The 26758-nt window shown below is 41.0% G+C and overlaps 1 protein-coding gene across 13 annotated transcripts in view; it reads right to left on the bottom strand.

The window, feature by feature from the left end:
* Window positions 1-26758, bottom strand: part of trip12 (thyroid hormone receptor interactor 12) — a 217834-nt gene that overhangs the window by 131769 nt on the left and 59307 nt on the right. For all 13 annotated transcript variants that reach the window (XM_072571941.1, XM_072571936.1, XM_072571937.1 and 10 more), the window contains 3 exons: window positions 3479-3625; window positions 2913-3026; window positions 366-1186 (listed from right to left, as the gene is read on the bottom strand). In XM_072571941.1, the coding sequence (XP_072428042.1) occupies window positions 366-1186; window positions 2913-3026; window positions 3479-3576 (1033 nt within the window). In that variant the 5' untranslated portion in view covers window positions 3577-3625. The remainder of the gene's footprint in view (window positions 1-365; window positions 1187-2912; window positions 3027-3478; window positions 3626-26758) is intronic.

Below are 26758 nucleotides of genomic sequence, written 5' to 3'. Positions count from 1 at the left end.
TCAAAAAGGTCAAATATCTTAAGGCACTTGAGTTTCAACTATTAAATCATACAGTTGTAATGTTTTTGCCATGTTTGCTACAGGAAGTTACCTGAGACATGGCACACTTTGCTTTAAACAAACAGAGCAGCACACATCAGCAAGGATTATATTTTGTGCTTCTAACAAGTCTGGATCACAGCTTACACAACAGCTAGGTTTAGCTGACTCGCACCACTTCAAATTTTGGTTAGTTCAGCATTAGTGATTGGTTCATAAACTGGAACAATTCCAAAACTAGAGACTTTAAATACAAAAAAAGTTTTTAAAAACATTTTTGACACTGCCAAATCCCGGGCACAAATCAATTAATTTCATTAACTCACTAGCTAACTTGGCTTGTAGGCCTGAAGGCCCTGGCTTTGAAGTCTCCGATTTGGAAGACCCTGGAAGTGACAGTTTTGCTTTTGGCAGACTAACTTTAGGGCTAAAACGAGCAGCCCACTCAAATTTAGAGGAACCACCAGTTTTATTCTGCTCCTTTTCTCGGCTGCTTCTGCGAGGGCTGGGACTCGAGGCCGAGCGGGAGCGACGAGCCTTATTCTGATCTTTTCCTTGTTTTAGCCTGGCTCCCTGAGGCACAGCACCAGAAACAGTAGCAGAAGAGGAGGATGATGTTGATGCAGAAGAAGAAGAAGAATCAGTGACAGTGCTACACCCAGCTTTGGCTGAGGTCGCCGATTTTGAAGCCAGCTTGGTTGGTTTTGCAGACCTCTCTTCAGCACTGATCGAGTCAGCCACGGAATCACTGTTTACAGAAGTTGTACTTTCAATCTTTTTCCTTTTTTGAAAGGGGGAGGCACTGATCGGCCCAGTCTGTTTTCTACTCTGGGCCTTGCTTGTAGAGGCTGCCGGGGCAGTTCTTATCTGATCTTGCACAGACTTCCTTTTCTTTGGGGACTTTGTTTGCAACTTGTGTTTTTGTGTTTCAGTAGGATTTTCTGAGGGTTGAAGTGCTTTGGGCCTTTTTGCAGAGCAGGTGGAGTTTGAACTGCTGTAATCAGGGCTTGGACCACGTTTCACACCTCTCAAACTGCTTCTGGAGCTGTCCCTTTTAGTTTGCCCAGTTTTGGGTCGTTCTGGCCTAATGCTATCGTCTTGCTGTGTCACAGAAGCAACAGATGAAGAGCTACAACTCCTAGAGTTCCTGAGAAGGAAACATTGAAAGATTACAATGCATGTTTATGACAAAGGCTACATATGTAACTACGAATACAGTAAGCAAGCAGAACCTTAAGGCTGCAGAATTCAAACAGTGTATTTTTGTAACAGCTACTTTTAATTCCCAAATTCCAAGATCTCCACAAGCATGGTGCTGCCAAATTTGCAAATTTCTTCCTTCCATACCAGTATCAAATACATATGCATACTTTAAACTTTCAGCAAAAGACTACAGTTAAAACATTTCTGCTGTAAACATTTCAAAACTGCATGCAATATGCAGTCATCCTAAAATCACATATGGTGGAAAGTATGAAGTAATGTTCCAAGCATCTAATTTCTTAGATGCCTTCTTTATTTTACGATTAGATTACTTAATGTGAAAACAGGCCCTTCAGCCCAACAAATCCACGCCGACCTGCCAAAGCGCAACCCACCCATACCCCTACATTGACCCCTTCACCTAATACTATGGGCAATTTAGCATGGCCAATTCACCTGACCTGCACATTTTTAGACTGTGGGAGGAAACCAGAGCACCCGGAGGAAACCCACGCAGATACGGGGAGAATGTGCAAACTCCACACAGTTTTTTGTAACAAAAATTAAGGCGTTAACTCCATTAACTCCTTAATGGAGTTAAGCTAAAATGGAATACCACTGAAAGACCTACCAGCCTGTAAAAATGGAATGGCCTACCGGAACTTGCTGTCCCTAGGGGTGGAGACATGCATGTTTGCTTTGGAATACTTAGCAGATAATCAGAGCACCAGCAGACAATTGGAGAAACCCAAACTTAAAGCCAAGGGTTTAATGCTGGAAACTTCCCCAACAGGAAATGCTAAGTCCAATCCTGCTCTAATGTTGCAAATCAAAATTATCCAGGTTTTATCTGCAAGTGGCAGATTTAAGGATACAGATATTGAAGTTTCACATTTACTGCAGATTACCTTTAAAAGGATTGCGTTTTAATTCCTAGGTCGTGGAAAACTTTGCTAAAACTATAGCTTTTCACGTTGAAGAGCAAGTCACAAATTGGAATCAACCAAAATCAAAACAATTTCCAAATGAAAATCATTCCTAGTAAGATAAGAGGCTGAAAAATTCCAACAGCAGTTGATGAGACTGCCCCTCACTTGTGCCAAGAAACTGCAGGACATAATATAATGCAATCATATTTTGTTGCTAAATCTAATTGTTCAAATACGAAGATTTTCATATTTCAGTGTTTGCTGGTTCTGAAGAAGCACTTTTACAAGGGGCACAAGAGTCATTCAGTCATAGAAGTCTACAGCACGTAGATAGGCCCTTTAGCCCAAGTTCTCAATTTACCTTTCATCACCACTGACAACTTCTTTCTACTGTTTTGGTATTCCTGGATCTGCTACACAATGGGACAGGAAACAGTATTTTTCTCAAAACTAAAACACTGAAAGGAATCGATTTCTAAGTAAAATAGGAGAATAGAAAACAATGACAAAATAACTTGGGAAGCTTGGAATTGCCAATGTGTTTATAAGTACTCATGTTCTCCAGGTGAACAGCAAACAAATCAAAAAATGCAGATTATCCTATAGATATTCTAATTAGTAGTACATTATGGAAACGTTATTTTTATTTTACAGCATCAAAAGCCACTTGCTCAAAAGTTTGCTTCAGGAATACTGATGCTCATTAATTTGCTAAAATTCTGTTTACAAAATATCAAATACCTTCGTGACACACACCCTCTGGACTGTCCAGAGGTAGTGTCTGACTGCAATTTTGGTGCTTTAGAAGTTGGCCTACTCGGAACTGGTTTCTGTTTCGTCTCTTCTTGCTGTGACCTATTACAAAAAAAAAACAAAGCATTTCTATTACTCAAACATACACAGGTCATTGAGAACATGGAACAATAACATCTGCAATAAACTAAACGGGAAAAATTTCCACAATAATGTATTTTTACTTATTTTAACGACAGTCCAAGTCAAATTTAAATCTTTGCTCAGTAAATGTTGTTCTTTAAGAAGATGTTTGTGAATAGCCCACTAAATACCCAGATTGAATACAGGGTACAGCTAATGCAATTCTTTCTTAACCTCAAGAGCACCACATATTTCCCCGATTTGTCAGCCAACTTTCTTCTAATGGACTCAGAAGATTCACATTGAATGCTACATTAGGGCAGTTCTTGGCCACCAGGAACTCTTATGCCATACTAATAGAAACCTCCATCCCACTGTTAGCCAGAACAGAACAGCACACAAAGAAAAGTTTCAAGAATGATTTTACTTACCTTCCTCCTGTTGCTTCGTCTTGTGGCTGGGCCCCGGCAGTGTTCCTCTGTGAACGTCGCAGCGACCCCCCTGTATTGTAATTAGGCCGGTTGGACATTGGCACCTCTCTCCTTAAGGGACATACCCTTTCTAGACACTATCATTCACTGAAACAAAATCAAAACAAGAAAAAAAATAGATTTAAAGTAGGTATACAATAACTAGAGAAATTATACATGTGATGTGGTCATTTAATGGGAGTTGTTTATGAACAATAATGAATTGGAGTAAGAGTTTATAGTTTGACATTCTGCTGGATTTTCAGCTGATCTGAATCCAAACCTTTGTTTTGAACCATCTTCCCATGGTCCTCTTGTACTGCAGTGGTAGTGTCCCTACCCCTGGGCTGAGGGGCTGGGGCTCAAGTCCCACCTGCTCCAGAGATATGCAACATCATCTCAGAACAGGTTGATTAGAAAATAATAAAAGGTCAATAATAAAACATCCTCCCTCTCAATAGCTACAGAAAATTAACAGAATGACACATTTTTCCATTGATATGATTAATACCAATGGACTATAATTAAACATCCAGAAGAGCAGTATCAGGTCCAACAATCTCCAACACAATTGATTTTCACATTTTATCAAGCATCTGGTCATGCACTTCAGCTTTTCAAAGAATCAAATTACTAAGTAAACCAGAACTACACATTCACAAAGAAGTTTCAGCTGCTCCAGTTCACAGTTGAAAGACAGAACTTTGCAGCTTTAAAAGTAATTGCGATCAAAGTTAAGATACATCGTATAACATGCTTCTGAATTCAACAAGCAAAAGCTACAACTTGGCTGTTTCTCATGTCACTTTCTCAGGTCCCTGGACACTAAAACTTTGCTTTCCCTTCACAGATGCTGCCAGACCTGAGTTTTACCAGCAATTTTGGTGTTTGGTTTCTTAAGTGCAACTGGCAGCTCTTTCATCAGTTGAGAATTTAAGCCCCATTTCCAACACAGGAGCACAATCTGTCAACTGTCAGAGGCACAGTCCTTGAATAAACCTTCGCTGAGACCCAATTCAGCTGCTCAAGATATGGTATATACCATAATGGGGTATATACCACCATTGATGACCTGTTCAATATTTATTATTGAATCCAACATCAACACAGCTTTGAGACTTCCAAGTTTGCATTCAATTTTGTGCACATAAGCACTGGTCATCTTGGATACGTCAAACGAAAGACCAGTCAACTTCACACTAAGATAATCAAGTCGCAAAAGACGAAAAAAAGTTATGCATGGGCAAATATATATTTCCTGCTCAGGCAGAGTTATAAATACGATAATTTTTACACAAGAACTATATCTAATTGCCAAATCTAAGCCATCATGGTTGACCATGCATCATGAAAATTGCTTGCTATGCAAGCAGAAAAAAAAAACAAGCAGCATTTTGGTCACACGTTTAAATGTATTTAATCTCAGTTACCAGTTCTTGGATCTGGTCAGTTTTTAACTGTTGAACAACCGTAATGTGAGGAAGTTACCATAAGAGACAATCACAAGCTACAACTTCATCCTAAGTAAGCGGTTGTTAAATGTCACATGGTATCGCTTCCACAGAAAATGTAATAAAGAAAGAACATTTATCCTTAGCATTCTCCAATTAAAGAGCAAATGCATCTTTGCTTATTTGGCAGATACTGTTATCATGCATAAAACTGCTTAAATATCACATAAGCACCTCTCTCTGCCTGCAATAAAAGAACAGGAATATAATCAAAACAGCAAATTGGTAATTCAGTGTTCAGCCACAGTAGAAGAATAGCAACTTTAGTCCAGAAAAAATTACAGATGGGAAACAGAGGGAACAAATACAATCACTGCAAGGAGTTGTTTGGCATGCTACATAGGTGACCACCTGTCTCAGTACAATAAGCAAGTGGGATGTAGTGGTATAGTGATAACGTCACTAGACTAGTGATCAAAACCCCAGGTTAACATTCTACGGATGTAGTTTGAAATTCTAATATGGCAGACGGTGAAATTTAAACCGAATAAAAACCTGATGTAAAAAGCCAGGCGAATGACAACCATGCAACCATTGCTGATTGTCATAAAAACCCATTTGGTTCACTAACATCTTTGTCTGTCATTTTAGCCTGCACATGACTCTGTGCCCATAGCAATGTGGTTGACTCAAATGTCCTCTGGGCAATTAGGGATGGGCAATAAATACAGCCCAGCCAGCAACACCCTCATCCCAGTGAATATATTTTTGCAAATACAGAATGCCATTATTTGCCCAGGGTAAGGATGCTCTGTTCCGAAACGGACAGTTCGACAGAGCCAAACTTTCAGGTTCTCTTGGTGCAGTCACTAATGGTTTGTGTCTATAAATCACCAATATAATTCTTGTAGGGGAGGAGCAGGATGCAAAGAATGTACAAGAATGCCTATGAAAAATACCAAGATCAGGAGCTATGCTTAGTTTTATTTTAAAAAATCATGCCTCAACAAATTAGAGTGTTGGTATGTCTACATCTGGCCAAAATTCTGAAGTGGCCAAAGTAATTGGAATATACGTGTGAAGGTTTTGGACAGTTTACTGCTTTAGAGATTGTATATGAAAGAAAATGCAGTGATCTTTGGATGCCTTTACGAAATGAGGTTTGTAGCAGAGCTCCCTGGGATTGGTTTTGGGAACCTTGCTTTCCCTGATATACATAAACGTCAGAATGAGAAACTGGCCACTCAGCCCTTTGAGCTCACTCCAGCATTCAACAGGGTGGCTCAGAATTTTAAATCTCAACTCCTCATTGTTGCCTACCACAGATATCGTTTGACCTTTGCCTTAAAAAATTCAATTCCACAACTATTGCAGTTTGAAGGGATCCAAAGACTCAACCCACATCCCAAGAAATTAACCTCATCTGTCTTAAATGGACAACCCATTAATTATTGGCTCCCAGTTCTACATCCTCCCAGAGAAAGCATCTTTCCATGCGCACCCTGTTAAGACTCCTCAGGATTTTATATTTTAATCAAATTGCTTCTTCCTTCTAAATTCCAGTGGACAGAAGCCTTGGCAGTTTAATCTTTCCAAGACAACCTGGCTCGTTCGGGTTTTAGTCTAGTAAAACTTCGCTAAATGGCCTTCAATGCATTCGTGTCCTTCCTTAAATCAAGAGACCAATATTGTATACCACACCAAACGCAAAGTTGCTAATGTCCTATAAATTGTGGGATATCAATATACAGAGCACAATTTCAAAATATGTCTACAATACAAATTTTGGAAACACTGAACCAAGGAGGATACCTTAGCAGTTCTAAAAGACATCGACAAGTTGGAAGAGTGGATGAACAGTGAGCCAGTGAAATGCAAAATTATTCATGTTGGTTAAAGGAACATGGATAGATAACAAAAATAAAAGGGTACAGCTTTAAAAAAGGGATTTGAAAAGCAGATGGCCTTGGAGCGTTTGCACAGGTGATTGAAATTTGCAGGACAGTTTAAGCACGCAGTGAATAAGTAATAAACAGTATCCTGGGCTTTATTAAGTTAAAAATCACGCAACACCAGATTATAGTCCGACAGGTTTATTTTGAAGCACATGCTTTCAGAGCGCTGCATCTTCAGATCATTATTAACTGGGACAGAGTCAACTGCAAGGAGGACCTGAAACTTGGTAGAATATTCATTTGGTGTTAACTGAGTACTGTGTTCAGTTATGCGTACTGCACTTTAGCAAGGCTGCAAAGACATTGAAGAAATACGGAAAGAAAGTTCACAAGATTAACTCCAGTGAAGTGAAATGATCAGTAACTTCAAGTACATAAGGGTTGGAAAAGTTGTATCGCTTGATTAAAGAGAAGGCTGAAGGGATGTTTTATAGTGATATTCAAAATTATATTTTAAAAAAAGGGCTTGGAGAGAGTCCATGGGGAAAGGCTGCTCCCAATGGTGGGAGGACAAGAGTAGTTACAACTCATTTGTCTCATGCCCTGTAGGCATACACTTGGATATTTCTAACAAGGCTCGTTAAACATTCAGGGATGCTGAAGAAGAGTCACCAGACTTGAAACATTAACTCTGCTTTCTCCCCAGAGATGCTGCCAGACCTGCTGACTTTCATCAGCAATTTCTGTTTTCGCTTTCTATTTCCATTAGACAGTTCTTAGTTTTATTGGTGTTAAGCATTACATCATTGTATATGTAATTTTAGACAGTGACTGCACTGCCCTTTTCTTCACTTCCTAAATCGCCACTGAACCACCAGAATACCCTCTTTGGATAAAAGAAACCTCTTCACTCAGGCTGGCAAATCTTTGGAATTCTCTGCCCCAGAAGGCAGAGGTAGCCTGGCCATTTGGCAAGTTGAGAGAAGTTGTCAATATAACTCGAAATATATCAGAATATAGGAATAATATGGAAACATGGTACTGAGATAAAGGATTAGCCATGGTCTAATACAGCAGAACAAACTTCAAGGACTGACTGAGCTACATGTACTCCTATGCACAAGTCGAATACTTTCATTAACAATGCTATCTTAACACATAACAAATCTCCTTCTCTGCAATAAACGTTCTCAGTTCTGTCAATATTAAGCCACCTATGTCATACAATTTGGTTTGACTTCTAACCATGCAAACTTGGTACTCCCCAAGTTTGTATACTGTGCTAAAGCTTCAAACTTTTTGAAGGTTTTAATGTATCCCTTTTTCAGAATTCAGTTTTTAAAATAATACTTTCAGAATTGATCAATTTTTCTCTGCAATAAGTATTTTAAACATCACATCATTAATTTCATTCCTCTTGCACTAATTCTATCATGGGCCAAGCATTGGATATAAAAAGCAACTTAAAGATTACCACCCTTCAGTCTTGCTTTCAATCTAATGCATAATTTCAATTCCATCTATAGTACTTAAATTCCCAGCAAAATTTTTATTAACTGGCACCGATGGGACAAGGAGTGTGCCGGTTGTCAAGTATTCCAGATAGTCAAGAGGTCCACATAATCAATATAAACACACAATAAGTAACACAAACGTAATACAGGTGGGTATATACATCACTGTTATAATTTATTTACAGCATACCTCACTTTCACAATGCAACTTTGGAATAAAACGTGCCAAAGACTCTTTCACACAGTCACTGATTATTCAGACATGGTAGATCACTCTATTGGAGGAGAAATTGACTCAAAATTGAATCAACTGCTGATATTGTGTTGCCATTCAATTGAACAAGTATATTTACACTGAGGTAAATAAACTAAATGGCATAATAACTGGACAGAATATCATAAACTTGGCAGTATTTGAAATATTTGGTTTAAGCTAGTTTATCAAGAGCACAGGTTTATAAGGTGTCAGTTAAACAAAGGTTGCTGAACTTGTTGCCTCCAACACAGATCAACATTTGACTTATTTCTCCAATTCCAGGATTACGCCCCCATTTGTTAAACTGTGTCCTTTTCTCGGTCATCTTAGCAAACAATACATTTGATCAGAATTCCAGTCACTACACCCCATTACATTAAATGTTCAACACAACCAAGCGATCTCAGTCTGCTTCTCAGTGTTTTGGAGTTTCTTGCTCAACAAATCCATAGACTGTTCCAAACCATGCTCCTTTGAATAAATTCAACCAACCAACAGGGGTTTCACGTACCAGAGACCTGTCGTTTCTCCTTTCTTTCCCCCAAATGTTTAGGGATATGAACAATGAAGAGGCCAGCATCTATTGCACATCATGTTGTCCTGTGGTGTTGTGCTTCTCAAATATTGCCAGCGCTGCATTCAGCCAGGCAAAGGGATTGCAATCCATTACACTCCAATAATTTTATTCATTCACAGGGCATGGGCATTACTGGCTGGGCCACATTTATTTCCCATTCCTAGTTGTTTCAGGGGAGATGATTGTGAGCTGCCTTCTTGAATTGCTGCAATCCATGCTGCTGTAGATAGAGCCAAAATGCCACCAGGGAAGGAATTCCAGGACTCTGATCCAAGGACACTGAAGGAATGGTGATATTTTTCCAAGTTGCAAGTGTTGATCCTACGTACCTGCTGTCCTTATCCTTCCACATGGTAGTGGAAGTGGGAATGGAAAGGTGCGACTGGCGAGTCTTTGGTGAATTTCTGCAGTACATCTTGGAGATATTACACACTGCTGCAATTTAGCATCAGTAATGGAAGCAGTGGAGGCATGTAAATGTGGTGCCAATGAAGAGGGCTATTTTGTCCTGGATAGTGTCAAGCTTCAAGTGTTGTTGGAGCTGCACTCCTCCAGGCAAGTGAGGAGTATACCATCACAGTCCTGACTGCAGCATTGGAAGATATTGGACAAGTTTTGGGGGAGTCAAGTGTTGAATTACTTGCTTCAGTATTCCTAGCCTCTGACCTGTTCTTGTAGCCACTGTATTTGTCTGGCTGGTCCAGATCACTTTCTGCTCAATGGCACGCCCAGGATCTTAACACTGGGATATTAAGTGATGGCAACACTTCAATTTAGCCTTATGGATGTGAGACAGGGACTGGGGAGACAGGAGTCGTTTACTTGCCACAGAATACAGCTGCAAGAACAGATCAGAGGCTTTTTATGAATGCCTTGTCCGATTCAGTTTCTAGTCTATGGTAACCCTGAAACGTCAAGGGAGAATATTAGGTTCTTTTGGTGGCAACGATCATTGCTTGGCATTTGTGACACAAATGCTAATTGTGACTTACCAGATTTTTTTTTTAAAAAAAAATCAAAAATAACTGCAAACGCTGAAAATCAGGAACAAAAACCAATTGCTGGAAAAACTCAGGTCTGGCAGCATCTGAGGAGACAAACCAGTTAACTTTTCAGGTCGAGTGACCCTTCCTCAGAATAATTCTGAGAAAGGGTCACTCGACCCAAAGTGTTTCTCTTCACAAATGCTGCCATATCTGCTGAGCTTTTCCAGCAATTTCTACTTTTGTTAATTATTAGATATTGTCCAGGTCTTGCTGCATATAGGTTGCTTCTGAGAACCATAAATGGTGCTGAACCTTATTCACTAACAATTGCACATCCCCATTTCAGACATGGAGGGAATGTCATTGATGAAGCAACTGAAGACTGTGTGCATTGTCAGGTGGATGCCAGTGTTGTAACTGTACTGGAGCAACCTTCCATCATTATCCCTAGTCATCTTCCTGTATGTTGAGAAGATTCAAATAAATATTGTAATCACTAGGGAAACCAGTACATCTAACAAGATGCAGGAAAATTGAGAAAACTTAAATGCCATCATGGTAATATTGCAAAATTACTGAGCAAAATATAGTCAAACCAAAGCCAAAATCTAGGACAAAGTGCCAAGTTCAAGGAAAACTAAATCCAAGGCTCCCTGCAAAAAGAAAATTTTGAATACAGTAGGACAGGATGACAGGAGAGAAACAGGCCAAGTAAACCACAGCCTACAGAAAATGACCTTGGTTGCTAAGTCGGGCTTCATGATCACTTTCAAATTGAAACGGGTTTACAAATAGAAGGACCTATGTAAAAACAACAGATAAAATAGTAAAAAGTCAAGATTATCATGGAGGCCTTCAAAAAGGGCAAGATTATACCACTCATGCAGAATTGGTGGTTGATTCAATACATAACATACAAACAATTTCTAACAGAGTCAGATGTACAGCACAGAAACAGACCCTTCAGTCCAACTCATCCGTGCGGACCAGATATCGTAAATTAATCGAGCCCCATTTACCAGCACTTTGCCCATATCCCCCTAAACACTTCCCATTCATATAGCCATGCAGATGTCTTTTAAATGTTGTAGTTGTACAAGCCTCCACCACTTACTCTGGCAGCTCATTCCATAAACGCACCACCCTTTGTGAAATAGTTGCCCTGTAGGTCCCTTTTATATCTCATCCTAAATCTATACCCTATTGTTCTGGACTCCCCCCACACAGGGAAAAGACCTTGTCTATTGACCCTATCCATGCTCCACATTATTTCATAAAACTGAAAATGGTTGTAAAAGCCAAACATTTCTCCATACACTAAGGATAATGAAACTAACATACTCAAAGTCAATTTTGGCAATCAGCAAAAAGACCAGCCAGAAACAGATTACTGAACCTGTTGAGAATGCAAGTTAGATTTAGAGCCCTAAAAAACAGTGGAGTGGAGTGAAAGTGTCTACTTGGCTGACGTTCCAGTGTTTAAAACATGTTTGTGATGATTGGGGCTTTTGCAAATACAATTCCAACTCTCAGAATCAAGACAATTGTCACGAATTGAAAGTTTAAAAAAAGTGCCGTCTCTCTCATAGGCTTAACAATTATCCATTTTCCTAGTCCATATCAAGTACTGTATTGCTTATTGTACAATACAGACATTTTAATAGCTAGAAGGAAAGTCCAACTATATTGCTCAAGCTAATATCTAAAAAATTACAAGTGTACAGCAGAAAATAGATTGACATTTGGACATTTCAAAACAAATTTTTTAAATTAGCAGGTATTGACATTCATAACCTTTTTTGGAGTCTTTAATCGAACCTTGCATAGTGTTGCAGTTGTGATTCACATTTTACATGACAAGAGCTGTTTCAAGAATAGGGATATTCAACAGCCAGGCAAGTGTGAGAACTGCAGATGCTGGAAACCAGAGTCAAATGAGTGTGGTGCTGGAAAAGCACAGCAGGTTAGGCAGCATCCAAGGAGCAGGAAAATAGACATTCCGGGCAAAAGCCCTTCATCAGGATTCTATATTCAACAGCCAAATAATTTAATGGGCAAAAATTACATACCTCAAATACCATGATCTACTACAATATCCAAGCATTTATGCTGTAAAAGTATAACAGTGCATACTTCCTGCATTACATTTCTGTTAAGAGAATGCTGCCAAGCAAAAATGTTTTGAAATCCAATGATTTAACTAATCGCATAGATCCAACAGAGCTTTTATCCATAAAAAATGACTACTGCACGTTTCCTTCAATTTTTGGGAGTCAACCAAAGACCATCTTTATTGTCACAAAATAAAAGCATTTATCATGGATATTAATTGGTAGAAAGGAAGGGTGTTTTCCCTAGGTTGGGAGAGTTCAACACTAAGGGGCATATTTTTAAGGTGACAGGCGAAAGTTTTAAAAAGGACATGGGGAGCAACATTTTTTTGTAAAAAAAAAACAGTGATGTGTGTAGAATGAACTGCTAGAGGAGGTGGGTATAATTACAACTGTTATAAGAACTCTGGATAAGTACATGACTAGGAAATGTTTGGAGGGATATGGGGCAAATGCAGACAGGAGGGCCTAGTTTGATTTAGGAACGCTGTCAATGTGGACTAACTGAACAGAAAGATCTGTTTTGTGCTGTACAACTATACGACTCTATAAATGACTGATATGGAGGTGCCGGTGTCACATGACACCAGGTTTATTTGAAATCACAAGCTTTCAAAGCATAGCCCCTTTGTCAGGTGAAGTGAGAGAGAAGCACAGACAAAATTTACATGCAGAGATAAAGGGCAGAGAAATCAAAAAGATCATACCAAATGGTGTGGAGTGTCAACAGGCTGACTAGCAAGTGAAGGGATGGCCTATAATCTGATTAAATAAGGCACAGAAATAATTACAAAAAGAAAGGTGGTGCTGGAGACAAACCAAACAGCTGGAATGACATGATAGGTATAAGAGTCACATGCTGAGGGTCTAACCAAAATAATAGGTAATCCAAAACTCTACAAACTAATTAAAGGGGGAAAAAGGATAATAAGGAAGATTATGCAGATACAGAAGTGTAGTATTGTCACTTGTATCATGACATGAATTCAAGGTCACAGTTGAGTTCTTAAGTACAGAACTTGGCTGTCAGTTTCTGCTTGGTGATTCTGTATTGTCATATATTTCAGAGACCATTTTAGAGGATGCTCTTGTGATTGCTGTGCAGTGTCGCAGTGTTGGCATGGCCACATCAATATACCATGCCTCAGGGCATCCTTGCCTGCAGCATATGCAATAGACAACATTGGCCAGGTCACAGGAGTATATACCATGTACGTGGTGGATGGCTTTACCATGTGTGATGGTTTCCCATGGTAACCACGTTGACTATCTGACATGTCTTGCAGAGGCTGCCACGGCAGGGTTGTGTGGTGTGCTGAAGGCTAGGTAGCTTGTTATGACCGTTAGTCTGTTTTAAGATTTGGTGGCTGTTTGAAAGCAAGTAGTGGGGGTGAAGGTATGATCTTGCAAGATGTTCATTATCATTGATCACATATCGAAGGCTGCGAAGACGATGGCATAATCTCAACTCTGGGGAAGTACTGGACGACGAAGGGTATTTTATCGGTCATATCTCATGACTGTCTTCTGAGGAGGTTGTTGCAATTTTCACTGTGGCACGCTGGAGCTGGCAATCAATGAACTGAGCTTTGTATATTATAAATGGTAGCGTGATCTTTAAAATCTTGTGGCGTCCATCATGTTCCTCCTCACCTGAGCAGATTTGGTGTGAGCGCAAGGCTTGCCCACAGAGTAAGCTTGAGACGTGGAGCATCTTGAGGACAATGTTGTTTATTTCATCCGCCGCAGGTGAGGAAGCCCCAAGGCATGGAATGTTGGCGGGACCATGCAGATGCTATGACAACAGATGAATGGACACCATGCAACAATCACCAAACAAGAATGTTCCTTCTCAGTTGGGGAACACTTCAGCAGTCAAGGATATTGAGCCTCTGATCTTCAGGTAAGCGTCCTCCAAGGTGGCAGAGTTACACAACAATGCAGGATCACAGAGGAGAAACCAATAGCCATGGCATGAACCCAAGATGAAGGAACATGTTACATATAATCACGCTACAATGTTAGCCATTTGTCAAGTCTTCCTTATAACTCTGTTTTGACACCACCACCTTGATAAATGATAATCTCGCGACCTTAGATTGTACATTTTTGGATTACTTATTACTTTGGTTCGACCCTTGGCAATCATGTTATTCCAGCCATTTGGTTTGTCTTTAGTACCTACTTATTTTTAATTTTTTGTAATTATCTCTCTGCCTCATTTAATCAGATTATAGGTCATCCCTTCAGTTGCTATAACCTTTGACACTTCACTCACACTATCTGACACTTTTGATCACGAGCAGAGATTCTTACTCTGCATGCTACGCACATTATTTGCATGATCGTTTGATCTCACTGCCTATAAATTGTATTTGTTTCCTTCGCCCTCACTTCACCTGATGAAGGCTATGCTCTGAAAGCTTGCGATTTCAAATGAACTTGTTGGTCTATAATCTGGTGCCATGTGACTTCTGACTTTGGCAGATGCAACTTCAAAACCTGAAAAGCAATTTTGTTCAGTTAGTCATTAGTATAAATAAATAAAACTGATTCAGGTTAGATCTTAAAGAGTGTCAACCATTGGGCCATACGATATAAGAGCAGAATTCGGCCATTTGGCCCAGTCTGTTTCACCATTAGATCATGGCTGATTTGCTTCTTGACCCCATTCATGTTAGCTTCTTTCCTGAACCCTTGGTTCCCTGAGTAAATAACTTCTGTCTTAAATAAACTCTCATTGTCATGTGTTCCACAGATTCATCACCCTCTAGCTGAAGAAACACCTCAGTTCTGAAATGGTCATCCCTTCACCTAGGCTCTCTCTCCTGCTATTAGAAACATCTTCATGTCTAGTTTACCCAGTCCTTGCAAAAAGTTGTTTAAGTTTTAGTCACATTCCTCCCACATCCTTTTAAACACAGTACAGACCCATAGTTCTCAAGTGCTCTTCATAAGCCGAGCCCTTCATCACTGGGATCATTCTTGTGGACCACCTCTGGACTTCCTTGGAGGGAACTATCCTTCCTTTGATACAGGACCCATTATTCTACAAACAAGTCCTATTGGAAAGATGTTGTGAAACTTGAAAGGGTTCAGAAAAGATTTACAAGGAGGCTGCCAGGGTTGGAGGATCGGAGCTACAGGGAGAGGCTGAACAGGCTAGGGCTGTTTTCCCTGGAGCATTGGAGGCTGAGGGGTGACCTTATAGGGGGGGGGGGGGGGTGGGGTCCAGAACTGGAGGGCATAGGTTTAGGGTGAGAGGGCAAAGATATAAAAGAGAACTAAGGGGCAACATTTTCACGCAGAAGGCGGTATGTGTGTATGGAATGAGCTGCCAGGGGAACTATTGGAGGCTGGTACAATTGCAACATTTAAAAGGTATTTGGATGCGTACATTAATAGGAAGGGTTTGGAGGGATATAGGCCAGGTACTGGCAGGTGGGACTAGATGACTGGGATATCTGGTTGGCATCTCTATGACTCTAAGTCAAACAAAAGCCCTAAAGTCAACTCATGTAATCATATCTTACAGAAAACATACCAGCCAGAGTATGTCTGGTCCAAATGGCAGGAGAGACACTCACCTGGAGGCAGGGGCACAATGGATATAGTAGAGAGAGAACTGCCCTGAGGGACTTCAATATCAATGCTGAAAACCAACAGATCATCATAATACTAAGTAAAACATAGGCTACGAATTAGCACCTACCACTGCATGCTCTATGGATGAATCCATACTCCTGCATGTTGAATACCAAATGGAAGCAGCACTGGCGGGAAGGGGGGGTGGGAGGGGGTCAAGATATGCCGGTGGGTAGAGGACCTCAAATGTCCATCACTAACAGTAGCTCAGTAACACCGCCACTCTGCAAGCTGGTATACTCTTACAAAAAAGGACAGATCTGCATATCTGGGAAACCAAGAGGGAAAATATAGTTGACCAATCTTCAGCAATCTACTGATTATAAATGCATCAGGCACCAGCAGTATTAAGAGTGGCCTCTGCACAGTTCTTGTAGAGAGAAACTCCCATCTTCACGTTGAAGATACTCTCCAATGCAGCATTAGAATATTGCTCCTTTGTGGGGTGTGGCACCATTACTCTAAATGGAACATATTTCAAAATGATCACAGAACTCAAAGCCTAGCACTTGGGAGGGAACATGGGTCAAGTAAATTGAGGCAAATGGGAATATCAGTCAAATTAGCCTTGTCCTTAAAATGTCCTTAAAAGCAAGGTAGAGCAGCTGAATGGCAAAGTTCTGGTCAATATTATACATGTCTAATTTTGCTGATTTGTAAATAGATGCCAGCATTTACCATACTCTATCAATAACCACAAGATCATGACAAATACAGAGGGCATGCTACCAGGAACAGCACCAGGTATACCTAAAAATGACCTAGTGAAGCTACAAGGGACTAGCTGCATACCAAACAGTCCAGAGGGTACACGCTGGACACAACTAAACAATGGCATAACTAAAAACATCAATCCCAAGCTCAGCAGTTCTGCCAAATCCAACCACAAATTCAGGTAGGTAACTAAATTAACTGGTGGACGGAGCCTCAAGTTTTTGCCTTCCTCAAATAATAGGGCAGCCAGTGAAAAAGTTAAGGCTGAAGCATTTACAAACATTTTCAGCCAAAAATGCCAAGTGGATGGTTAGCTCAGCCTCTGCCCAAGATCCCCAGTCACTGATGCCAGTCTTCAGCTACTTCAATAAACTTCACATGTCAAGAAACAGGTGAAGACACTAGACACTGCAGTTTATGGGCCTTGGTAACATTCCCGTAGTACTGAAGATGGTCTCCAGAACGAGCCCAATTCTGAGCAAAACATGCACTTTAGCGACAGCAGCAGCATTTACTTGGTAACAAAAAAATTCCCATCTTCGTCTGGTCAGCATAAAGCAGGGCAAATCCAAACCACGGTGTTACCACCCTATCAGTTTATTCTTGATTAAAACAATGGAAGGTAGTATCAACAGTTTTATCAAAAGACAATCATTCAATGAACTCCCATAGTGGCTCGGGTGGTCTGTCAGGGTAACACCAGTCCAGCTTTGACTAGAGCCTTGGCCCAAACGAAACAATTCAACTCTAGAGGCAAGCTGGGTGGTTGCCCTTGATACCAGGCAGCATTTGCCAGAATATGGCATCAAATCCTTAAAAGTTAAACTAAATTGGATTTGAAGGAAACTAACTACTGATTGGAGCCTTCCCCAAGCTAAAAGATGTTAGAGGTTGTCGGAAGTTAATTATCTCAGTCACAGGACATGGCTGCAAGAATTCATCAAGGTCGCGTTCTAGGCCCAAACATCTCAGCTACTTCAACACTACCTTCTCACCATCATACTGTCAGAGGTGGGGATATTCTGTGACAATTGCACAACGTTCAACACCACTTGCAACTTCTCAGATAGTGAAGCGACCCATGTCCACAAAACAGCAAAACCTGAACAACATCCAGACTTGGATTTACAAGTGGCAAGTAATTTACATGAGGCAAGTGCCAAGCAATGACCATCTCCAACAAGAGAGAATCTAACATTCTCTCCATGACATGCAATTGCATTACCATCCACAAGCTCTCCACTAACTACCCTGGGAGCTACCATTGACTACAAACTAAATTTGTTCAGAGTCAACAGCAGGTCAGAAGCCAGATATTCTAGAGGGTAACTCACTTTCCAACTCCCTAAAGTATGTCCACTATCTCCAAGAACCACCCAGCTTTCCTCTCGAGTGGAGTTATTTCATTTGAGCCAAGGCTCTAATGAAATTTGGAGTGGGGTGACCCTGACAGTCCACCTGAGTCACTATGGGAGTTCACTGAATGACTGTCTTTTGATAAAAAACTGTTAACAATACCTTCCATTGCTTTAATCAAGAATAGACTGACAGGGTGGTAATAGCCTGGTTTGGATTTGCTCTACTTTATGCATTCCTCTTTTGCCTGCAATGCAACTCCAATACTAGAGGAGCTCGACACCATCTAGGACAAAGTGGCCTGTTTGATTGAGTGCACCATTATCAACATTACGTCTCGAGACTACCAATGCAGAGTGACAACAGTGTGCATCACCCACAAGCTCCTTCAACAGCAACATGCAAGCACGTGAGACCTCTCACATCTAGGAGAAGCAGCAAATGCACAGGACATCACTTCCAAGATTGTCCTATGCCACACGTCATTCACATTTGGAATGACGTCGCCATTCCTAATACTGGGTGAAAATTGATGAACAGCCTTCTTAACCATGTTGTGGGTATAACTGTGCTATTTGGACTGCGACAGTTCAAGGCAGCAACTTCCTACCACCTTCTCACAGGCAATGAGATACGGCCAACAACATCAAATAACCCATGGACAAAAATATCAAGTTGAAAGTTAGCAACTCGAACCAATGTCATTCAAGAAAGGAGGAAGGAAAACAGAAAACATCAGACTTGAGTTAGCCTGACAATCCATCAGGAAACTGCTGGAATCTATTTTTGCTCTCAAGGCTTGTAATGTATTATTTGAGAATTTAGGTCTTAAAGGGAGGGAAAATAGATTTGATCTTCATGTTTGTGAGGATCTGACTTCAAAAAAAAAGGTCAAAATGCTATTCTAAACAGTTGAAAAAAACTTTTTACAAAGAATCAGGTGATTTCATCTCCATGATCAGGAAATCACTTGGGAAGGTAATTGCTCATGTGCTTGCTGACACCTGTTTTATAAACAGTAAAGAAGTGTCAGAAACAAGTTGTATTCCAGTAAATGGCCCATACCAGCAGAGGTGCTGTTAACTGTGTCCAAGAGTTGATGTTGGGGAGAGGGTCTTCAGAAAGGAAGACATCGTACAGGGCTGTTGAAGACAGGAGTTTGAGCCCGTATGGTGAAGATCTTCGCTTCCTCACTCCCCACGGGAGTTGTAGCGGAGCTTGGAGGAAGGTGAATGTTGCTTCTCTTTTCAAGAAGGGTAATAGGGAAATCCCTGGCAATTATAGACCAGTCACAATCTTATGTCTGTGGTCAGCAAGGTTTTGGAAAGAATTCTGAGGGATAGGATTTATGACTAATTGAAAAAGCATAGATTGATTAAAAGCAGTCAGCGTGGCTTTGTGAGGGGCAGGTCATGCCTCACAAATCTTATTGAGTTCTTTGAGAAGGTGATAAGACAGGTCGAATGTAGTGAATGTGGTGTATACAGACTTCAGCAAGGCATTTGATAAGGTTCCCCATGGTAAGCTCATTCAAAGTCTGGAGGTATGGAATATAGGGAGATTTGGCTCTCTAGATTCAGAATTGGTTGGCTGACAGAAGGCAGAGTGTGGTTGTAGATGGAAAGTATTTTGCCTGGAGGACAGGGGTGAGTGGTGTCCCACAAGACACTGTTCTTGGGCCTCTGCTCTTGATGTTCATGCATTCTGGTGGTTGTTTTTCTGCCTGTTTGTCCAATGTAGTGTTTCTTGCAGTTCTGTAACAGTGTTGGCACAAGAATTCCTAGAAGCATGGCATTCCAAACAGAACGCTATCAACACATCAATTTAGACCCCATTTTACCACCCTCTGAAAAAGAATAAGAAATTATATCACTGGAAATGACACCACCAACCAAAGGAAACCTAAACACAAAGAAAGCAGGTCATAACACCAACGCTTCTTGGATGATGATACCAAATATGGTGACAAAACCTCTGAAAATAAACCTTCCAGCTGAGGGAGCTAACCTACATCCAGAACCTCAACCTGAGCTACAAATCTGCTCAAAATCTGCTAATGTAGTCCCATTTGCCAGAACTTTGCACATATCCCTCTCAACTCTTCCAGATGAATTTTAAATATTGTAATTGTACCAGCCTCCACCACTTCCTCTGGCAGTTCATTTCATACACACACCATCCTCTGCGTAAAAGTAGTTGCCCCTTAAATCCCTTTTAAATTTTTCCCCTCTTACCTTTAACTAATGCCCTCTAGTTCTGGACTCCTCCCACCACTGGGAAAAGGCCTTGTCTATTTATCTTATCCATGCCCTTCGTAATGTTATAAGACTCTATGGTCACCCCTCAGCCTCCAACACTCCGGGGAAAACAGCCCCAGCCTATTCAGCCTCTCCCTATACCCCAAATCTTCCAACCCTGGCAACATCCTTGGAAATTTTTTCTGAACCCTTTCAAGTTTCACAACATCCTTCCTAATGCAGGGAGACCAGAACTGCACACAATATTCCAAACACTGTGTAACCAGCATCCTATAAAGCCGCAACGTGACCTCCCAACTTATATACTCAATGCTCTGACCAATAAAGGAAAGCAGACCAAACGCAACCATCACTATCCTATCTACCTGCAACTCCACTTTCAAGGAACAGGTTCCAAATCTTTTTGATATATTTGGAAATGAAAGTGTCAAGTTCAACATAAATCTGCAAAAACTGATATCTTCAGTGCAAAACTGCACCACTGATTGCATACAAAATATCAAAGGTCTTATTGAACTTCAGGACTGAAATCAAATTCTGATCAGATATCAAAATATTTCAAAAGAAACAACATTAAAATGCTTTAACCTGAAAAGTTGTACTAAAAGGAGGGGTTTTCTCCATTTCCATCTGGATCCTTCCCAGATTAATGTCAAGTTAATGCATAACAACATTTTAGGATCAAACCTTACTTAGCGTTGGTGAAGCTGAAGACATAACTGGCTCTGTAATTAAAAGTCAAGAGCGTGGTGCTGGAAAAGCACAGCAAGTCAGACAAGATCACAGGAACAGGAGAATTGACATTTCGGGAGAGAGTCCTTCATCATGCTGTGCTTCTCCATTCTCCTGCTCCCCCGATGCTGCCGGACCTGTGCTTTTCCAGCACCCCACTCTCAACTCTGATCTCCAACATCTGCAGTCTGCACTTTCCCCTCTATAATTCAGAATCAATCCTTCACACTTTATTACATTGTGTACATCCTGGACTCAAGTGAAGGTATTCTAATTGCAGCAGAATTCCACCAGTGGATTCACAAAATCTCTGGTTCAAGCAGACAAACTACATAAGGATGAATCATTCACTTGTGGGAGATTGTTGCTGTCCTTCTGTAGTTTATGTTAATTTCACCACTGTACACTACAGTAACTGCCAAATGGCCTGCTGTAGATCAATAAACCCATTCCAAATAGAAAACTACCATGTAATTAAACTGAGTTTTAGTGTACAAGACGCATTAAAAAGTGTACTCATCATTTTGGCACAAAGATCTGTTAGTGAGCCTGGATAAATTCAGTTTCCGATAATAGCAATTTAGTCTAATAGGTAACAATCCTCAGATCACAGTGAAAATAGCAAAAGAAGAAAACTATATATTGGAGATCTGAAAAAAGGCTGAAAAAACCTCAAGACAAGCTGCAGCTATGGAGAAAGATAAGGAAAATGTATTAAGTTTCAGACCAATGATCAATCATCAGAAAAGAGAAAGAACAGATAAGTTAATTTGGAACGTCATATACTGAGATTGAAGCAGAACCAAAAGTTGATGTGCTGGAAATTGTGGCAAACATTAAGATTGTTAAGTCCCCAGGGCCAGACCACATTTATCCTAGGTTGCTCCAGGATGGGAAAAAGGAAGTTGCTAAGCCGCTGGTGAGGATATTTACCTCCTCACTCTCCACAGGAGCCGTACTGGAGGATTGGAGGGAGGCAAATGTTATTCCTCTTTTCAAGAAGGGTAGTATGGCAATTACAGACCAGTCAGTCTTACATCTGTGGTCAGTAAGGTTTTGGAAAGAATTTTGAGGGACAGGATTTATGACTATTTGGAAAAGCAGAGTGATTAAAAGCAGTCAGCATGGCTGTGTGATGGGCAGGTCATGCCTTACAAATCTTATTGAGTTCTTTGAGGTGGTGACGAGACAGATCGAGCAGTGGATGTGGTGTATATGGACTTCAGCAAGGCATTTGATAAAAGGTTCCCCATTGTAGGCTCATTCATAAAGTCAGGAAGTATGGGATACAGGGAGATTTGGCGATCTGGATTCAGAATTGGCTAGCTGACAGAAGGCAGAGAGTGGTTGTGGATGGAAAGTATTCTGCCTGGAGGTCAGTATTGTTTGGGGTCCCACAGGGCTCTGATCTTGGGCCTCTGCTCCTCGTAGTTTTTATAAATGACTTGGATAAGGAGTTTGAGGGATGGGTTAGTAAATTTGCCAATGACAAAGGTACCGTCGATAGTATCAAGGGCAATTGCAGGCTGCAGCGTGCCATAGACAGGATGCAAAGCTGGGCTGAGAAATGGCAGATGGGGTTCAACCTCAATAAATGCGAAGTGATACATTTTGGAAGGTTGAACTTGAATATAGGATTAAAGGCAGGATTCTTGGCAGTGTGGAGGAACAGAGGGACCTTGGTGTGCAAATGCATAGATCCCTCAAAAGTTGTCACCCAAGTGGATAGGGCTGTTAAAGCATATGGTGTTTTGGCCTTCATTAACAGGGGGATCGAAGTTAAGAGCCACAAGGTTTTGCTGTAGCTCTGCAAGACCGAGTCCACACTTGGAATAATTGTGTCCATTTCTGGTCGCCCTATTATAGGAAAAATACAGATGCTTTGGAAAGGGTGCGAAGGTTTACCAGAATGCTGCCTGGATTGGAGGGCTTGTCTTATGAAGAGAGGTTGAATAAGCTCAGACATTTCTCTCTGGAGAGGAGGTGGAAGAGGTGACTTGATCAAGGTATAAAAGGTAATGAGGGGCTTGGATAGAAATCAATAGCTTGAGACTTTGCCCCAGGGCAGGATTGACTGGCACAAGGAGGTCATAGTTTTAAGATATGAGGAGGAAGGTACAGAGGAGACGTCAGAGGTATGTTCTTTATGCAGAGTTGTGAATGTATGGGATGCATTGCCAGCGGTGGTGGTGGAAGCAGAGTCATTAGGAATATTTAAGACATTGTTGGACATGCACATGGACAGCAGTGCATTGAGGGGCGTGTAGGTTATTTTATATTAGGAATAATCCTTGGCACAACATGGGCTGAAAGGCCTGTTCTGTGCTGTGCTTTTCTATGTTCTAAAACGATGTAAATGCTCTCTTAATTAGGCCAGATCCTCATGAGCCAGAGTACACAGAAGTTTCTAAGCATAAACATCCATTCAGTCCATCAGGACTTTGTCAGATCTTTATCTGAGCAAGCAAAGACTAATGCCACTGCCCTGTCCCATAGCACCTTTCATCAAAAGGTGCAACAGACAATCAAGGTATTTTTCAATGTATAATTTCAGTTACATAGAACAATACAGCGCAGTACAGGCCCTTTGGCCCTCGATGTTGCGCCGATCCAAGCCCACCTAACCTACACTAGCCCACTATCCTCCATATGCCTATCCAATGCCCGTTTAAATGCCCATAAAGAGGGAGAGTCCACCACTGCTACTGGCAGGGCATTCCATGTACTCACGACTCGCTGAGTAAAGAATCTACCCCTAACATCTGTCCTATACCTACCACCCCTTAATTTAAAGCTATGCCATCACACTGTAAACTTTTGCTATAAATTCTGTGTCTTACAATTGCGTCCTCCACTATCAACTGAAGTAGGAATGGCGCTCTGAAAGCTAGTTGCTTCCAATTAAACCTGCTGGACTATAACCTGGTGTGGAGAGATTTTTAACCCTGCGTCAAGTATTTATCCAAGTATGCAATGGTCTCTACAGTGAAGCCTCTCTGCCTCCAGTAAAAGTTCCATCATCTGAAGCTTTTTTATTGAAGTTCCTAATCTAGGCATCTACCTGGAAAATCTACCCATTTGCTTTGAAAGGTCTTCATAAAATAAGATGAAGACAAGTCTTCCTGAAGGATCTTTCAACATTCTCTTTGCATCCATTTCAGACATTCTTCACAGAAATATTTAGAGATGTCAAAGCCTCATCTCTCAGACTATCACCATCAACAAAGCAACTCTTGATGGAAACTGGAGAGCATAGAAACATCAAACAGTGATCCTTGATGCCATAAATTAACTTGAAGAAAAAAAAGGTGCTTTCTGCAAGATTGCTCACTGAAAAGCTGAAGATTACACCTTTATGTTTCAAGTGGGTTTTCAGCTGAGTCTTCCTTTTAAGTTATCCTTTTCCACCAAATTAAACTAATTACCAGTTTTACAGATGGGATAAAATCTTCTTTTAGCCCATTCGGACTGTCATGAAAAAAAATTGATACAGGATTAGACCTAACACCACCTGTAATTTTTCTCGACTAGTTCTAGTGGTTATGTCTTGGTAAGTTTCAGCTGTGTCGAGAAGCAATGCTCTTATTCCAAGAGAGCAAGAAACCTAACAACAACTGAAATGGTCTGAATTACCAGAGTTCCTTTTCTTAAACTTCTCAAAACAATTTTCAAACCTGCCTACAAGTGAACTGAGTGAATTAGGTGCATGCTCCAAAAGGGACATAGAATCATGGAGGTTTACAGCATGGAAACAGGCTCTTTAGCCCAACATGCCCATGCCACCCAGTTTTCAAAATTAAACTAAGTCCCATGTGCATGGTCCATATCCTTCCATACGTACTTCATCCACCTACCCGTTCAAATACTACTTAAATGACAAAACTGTGGATGGAAGTTTGCGCGCTGAGCTGGAAAGTTTGTTTTCAGACATTTTGTCAGTATACTAAGTATCATCATCAGTGAGCTTTTGGTGAAGCATTAGTAGCAAGGCCCACCTTTTATCTGTTTAGGTTTCCTTGGGTTGGTGACATCATTTCCTGTGGTGATATCATTTCATGTTCTTTTACTCAGGGTGTGGTAAATGTGATCCAAGTCAATGTGTTTGTTGAAATGACATCACCAACCCAAGGAAACCTAAACAAATACAGAGCGGGCCATAATATCAGTACTTCACTGGAACTCACTGATGTTTCTCGACACTAGGTAACATCTAAAAGACAAACCTTCCAGCTCAGTGAGCAAATTTACATCCAGAGCCTCAACCTGAGCTACAAATCTTTTCAGAACTCACTGACAAAACTGTACTTGCCTCCACCAGTCAGTTCCAGACACTCACCACATTGTGTGGAAAGAACTGCCCCTTTGGATCCTTCTGTACCTCACCCCTTTCACCTTAAACCTATGCCCTCTAGTTTTAGACTCCCCGACCATGCATGGGCAAAAGCTGCTCGCTATATACCTGAACCGTGCCTCCCATGATTTTACAGACCGCTATAAAAAGGTCACCCCCTCAGTCCCCTATGCTCCAGGGGAAAAAGTCTGTCAAGTCAGTAAAGCCTCTCTTTATAACACAAACCTTCTTGTCCAGGTAGCATCCTAGTAAGTCTTTTCTGTACTCTTTCTACTTTAATAATATCCTTTCTACACACTAGGGCGTCCAGAACTGCTTGCAGTACTCCAAATGTGGCCTTACACAATGTCATGCACAGCTGCAACAAGACTTCCCAATTCCTATACTCAATGCACTGACCACGGTGGCAGTGGTTAGCACTGCTGCCTCACAGCGCCAGAGACCCGGGTTCAATTCCCGCCTCAGGTGACTGTCTGTGTGGAGTTTGCACGTTCTCCCCGTGTCTGAGTGGGTTTCCTCCGGGTGCTCCGGTTTCCTCCCACAGTCCAAAGATGTGCAGGTCAGGTGAATTGGCCATGCTAAATTGCCCGTAGTGTTAGGTAAGGGGTAGATGTAGATGTAGGGGTATGGGTGGGTTACGCTTCGGCGGGGCGGTGTGGACTTGTTGGGCCGAAGGGCCTGTTTCCACACTGTAAGTAATCTAATCTAATCTATGAAAGCAAGCATGCTGAAATTTGCCTTCACAAGGAGCTATGAATCACTATCCGTAGAACTAGGGATGTTTAATTCTTTAACATTCCCCAGGACCTTATCATTGACTGCGTAAATCCTACCCTGGTTTGACCTACCAAAATGCAACACATTGCATTGGAGTAAATTAAACTCCATCTGCCATTCCTCAACCCATTGGCCCAGTTGGTCAAGACCTTGTGCATTCCCAGATTAGTCTTCACCATCCACTGTATCACTAATCTTGGTATCATTCGCCAACTTACTAAATGAACCTAAATTTTCATACAAATAGTTATATAAATGACAAAGAGTGGACCCAGTACCGATCCCTGTGTGACATACCACTGGTCACAGGCCCTCCAGTTCGAAAAAACCACCCTCTGCCAATACCTCTATCTTCTACTGTCAAGACAATTTTGTATCCTATTGGCCATCTCCTGAGATAGAGAGATTTAACCCGACTCAACAACACACCATGCAGCACCTTGTCAAAGGCTTTGTTAAAGGCCTTGTTAAAAAGTCCTTGTCCAAAGACACACTTTCCCACACACAAAACCATGCTAATTATCCCAAATGAGTCCTCACCCCTCTAAAGCCCTAACTAATTACAATGCCAATTTTTGACTTTTCTAATATGAACATTGTGTGCTCATTTGTAATTTA

The sequence above is a fragment of the Chiloscyllium punctatum genome, chromosome 6 (assembly GCF_047496795.1).
Source record: "Chiloscyllium punctatum isolate Juve2018m chromosome 6, sChiPun1.3, whole genome shotgun sequence".
Lineage (NCBI taxonomy): Eukaryota > Metazoa > Chordata > Chondrichthyes > Orectolobiformes > Hemiscylliidae > Chiloscyllium > Chiloscyllium punctatum.
This window is presented reverse-complemented; position numbering and strand designations above follow the sequence as displayed.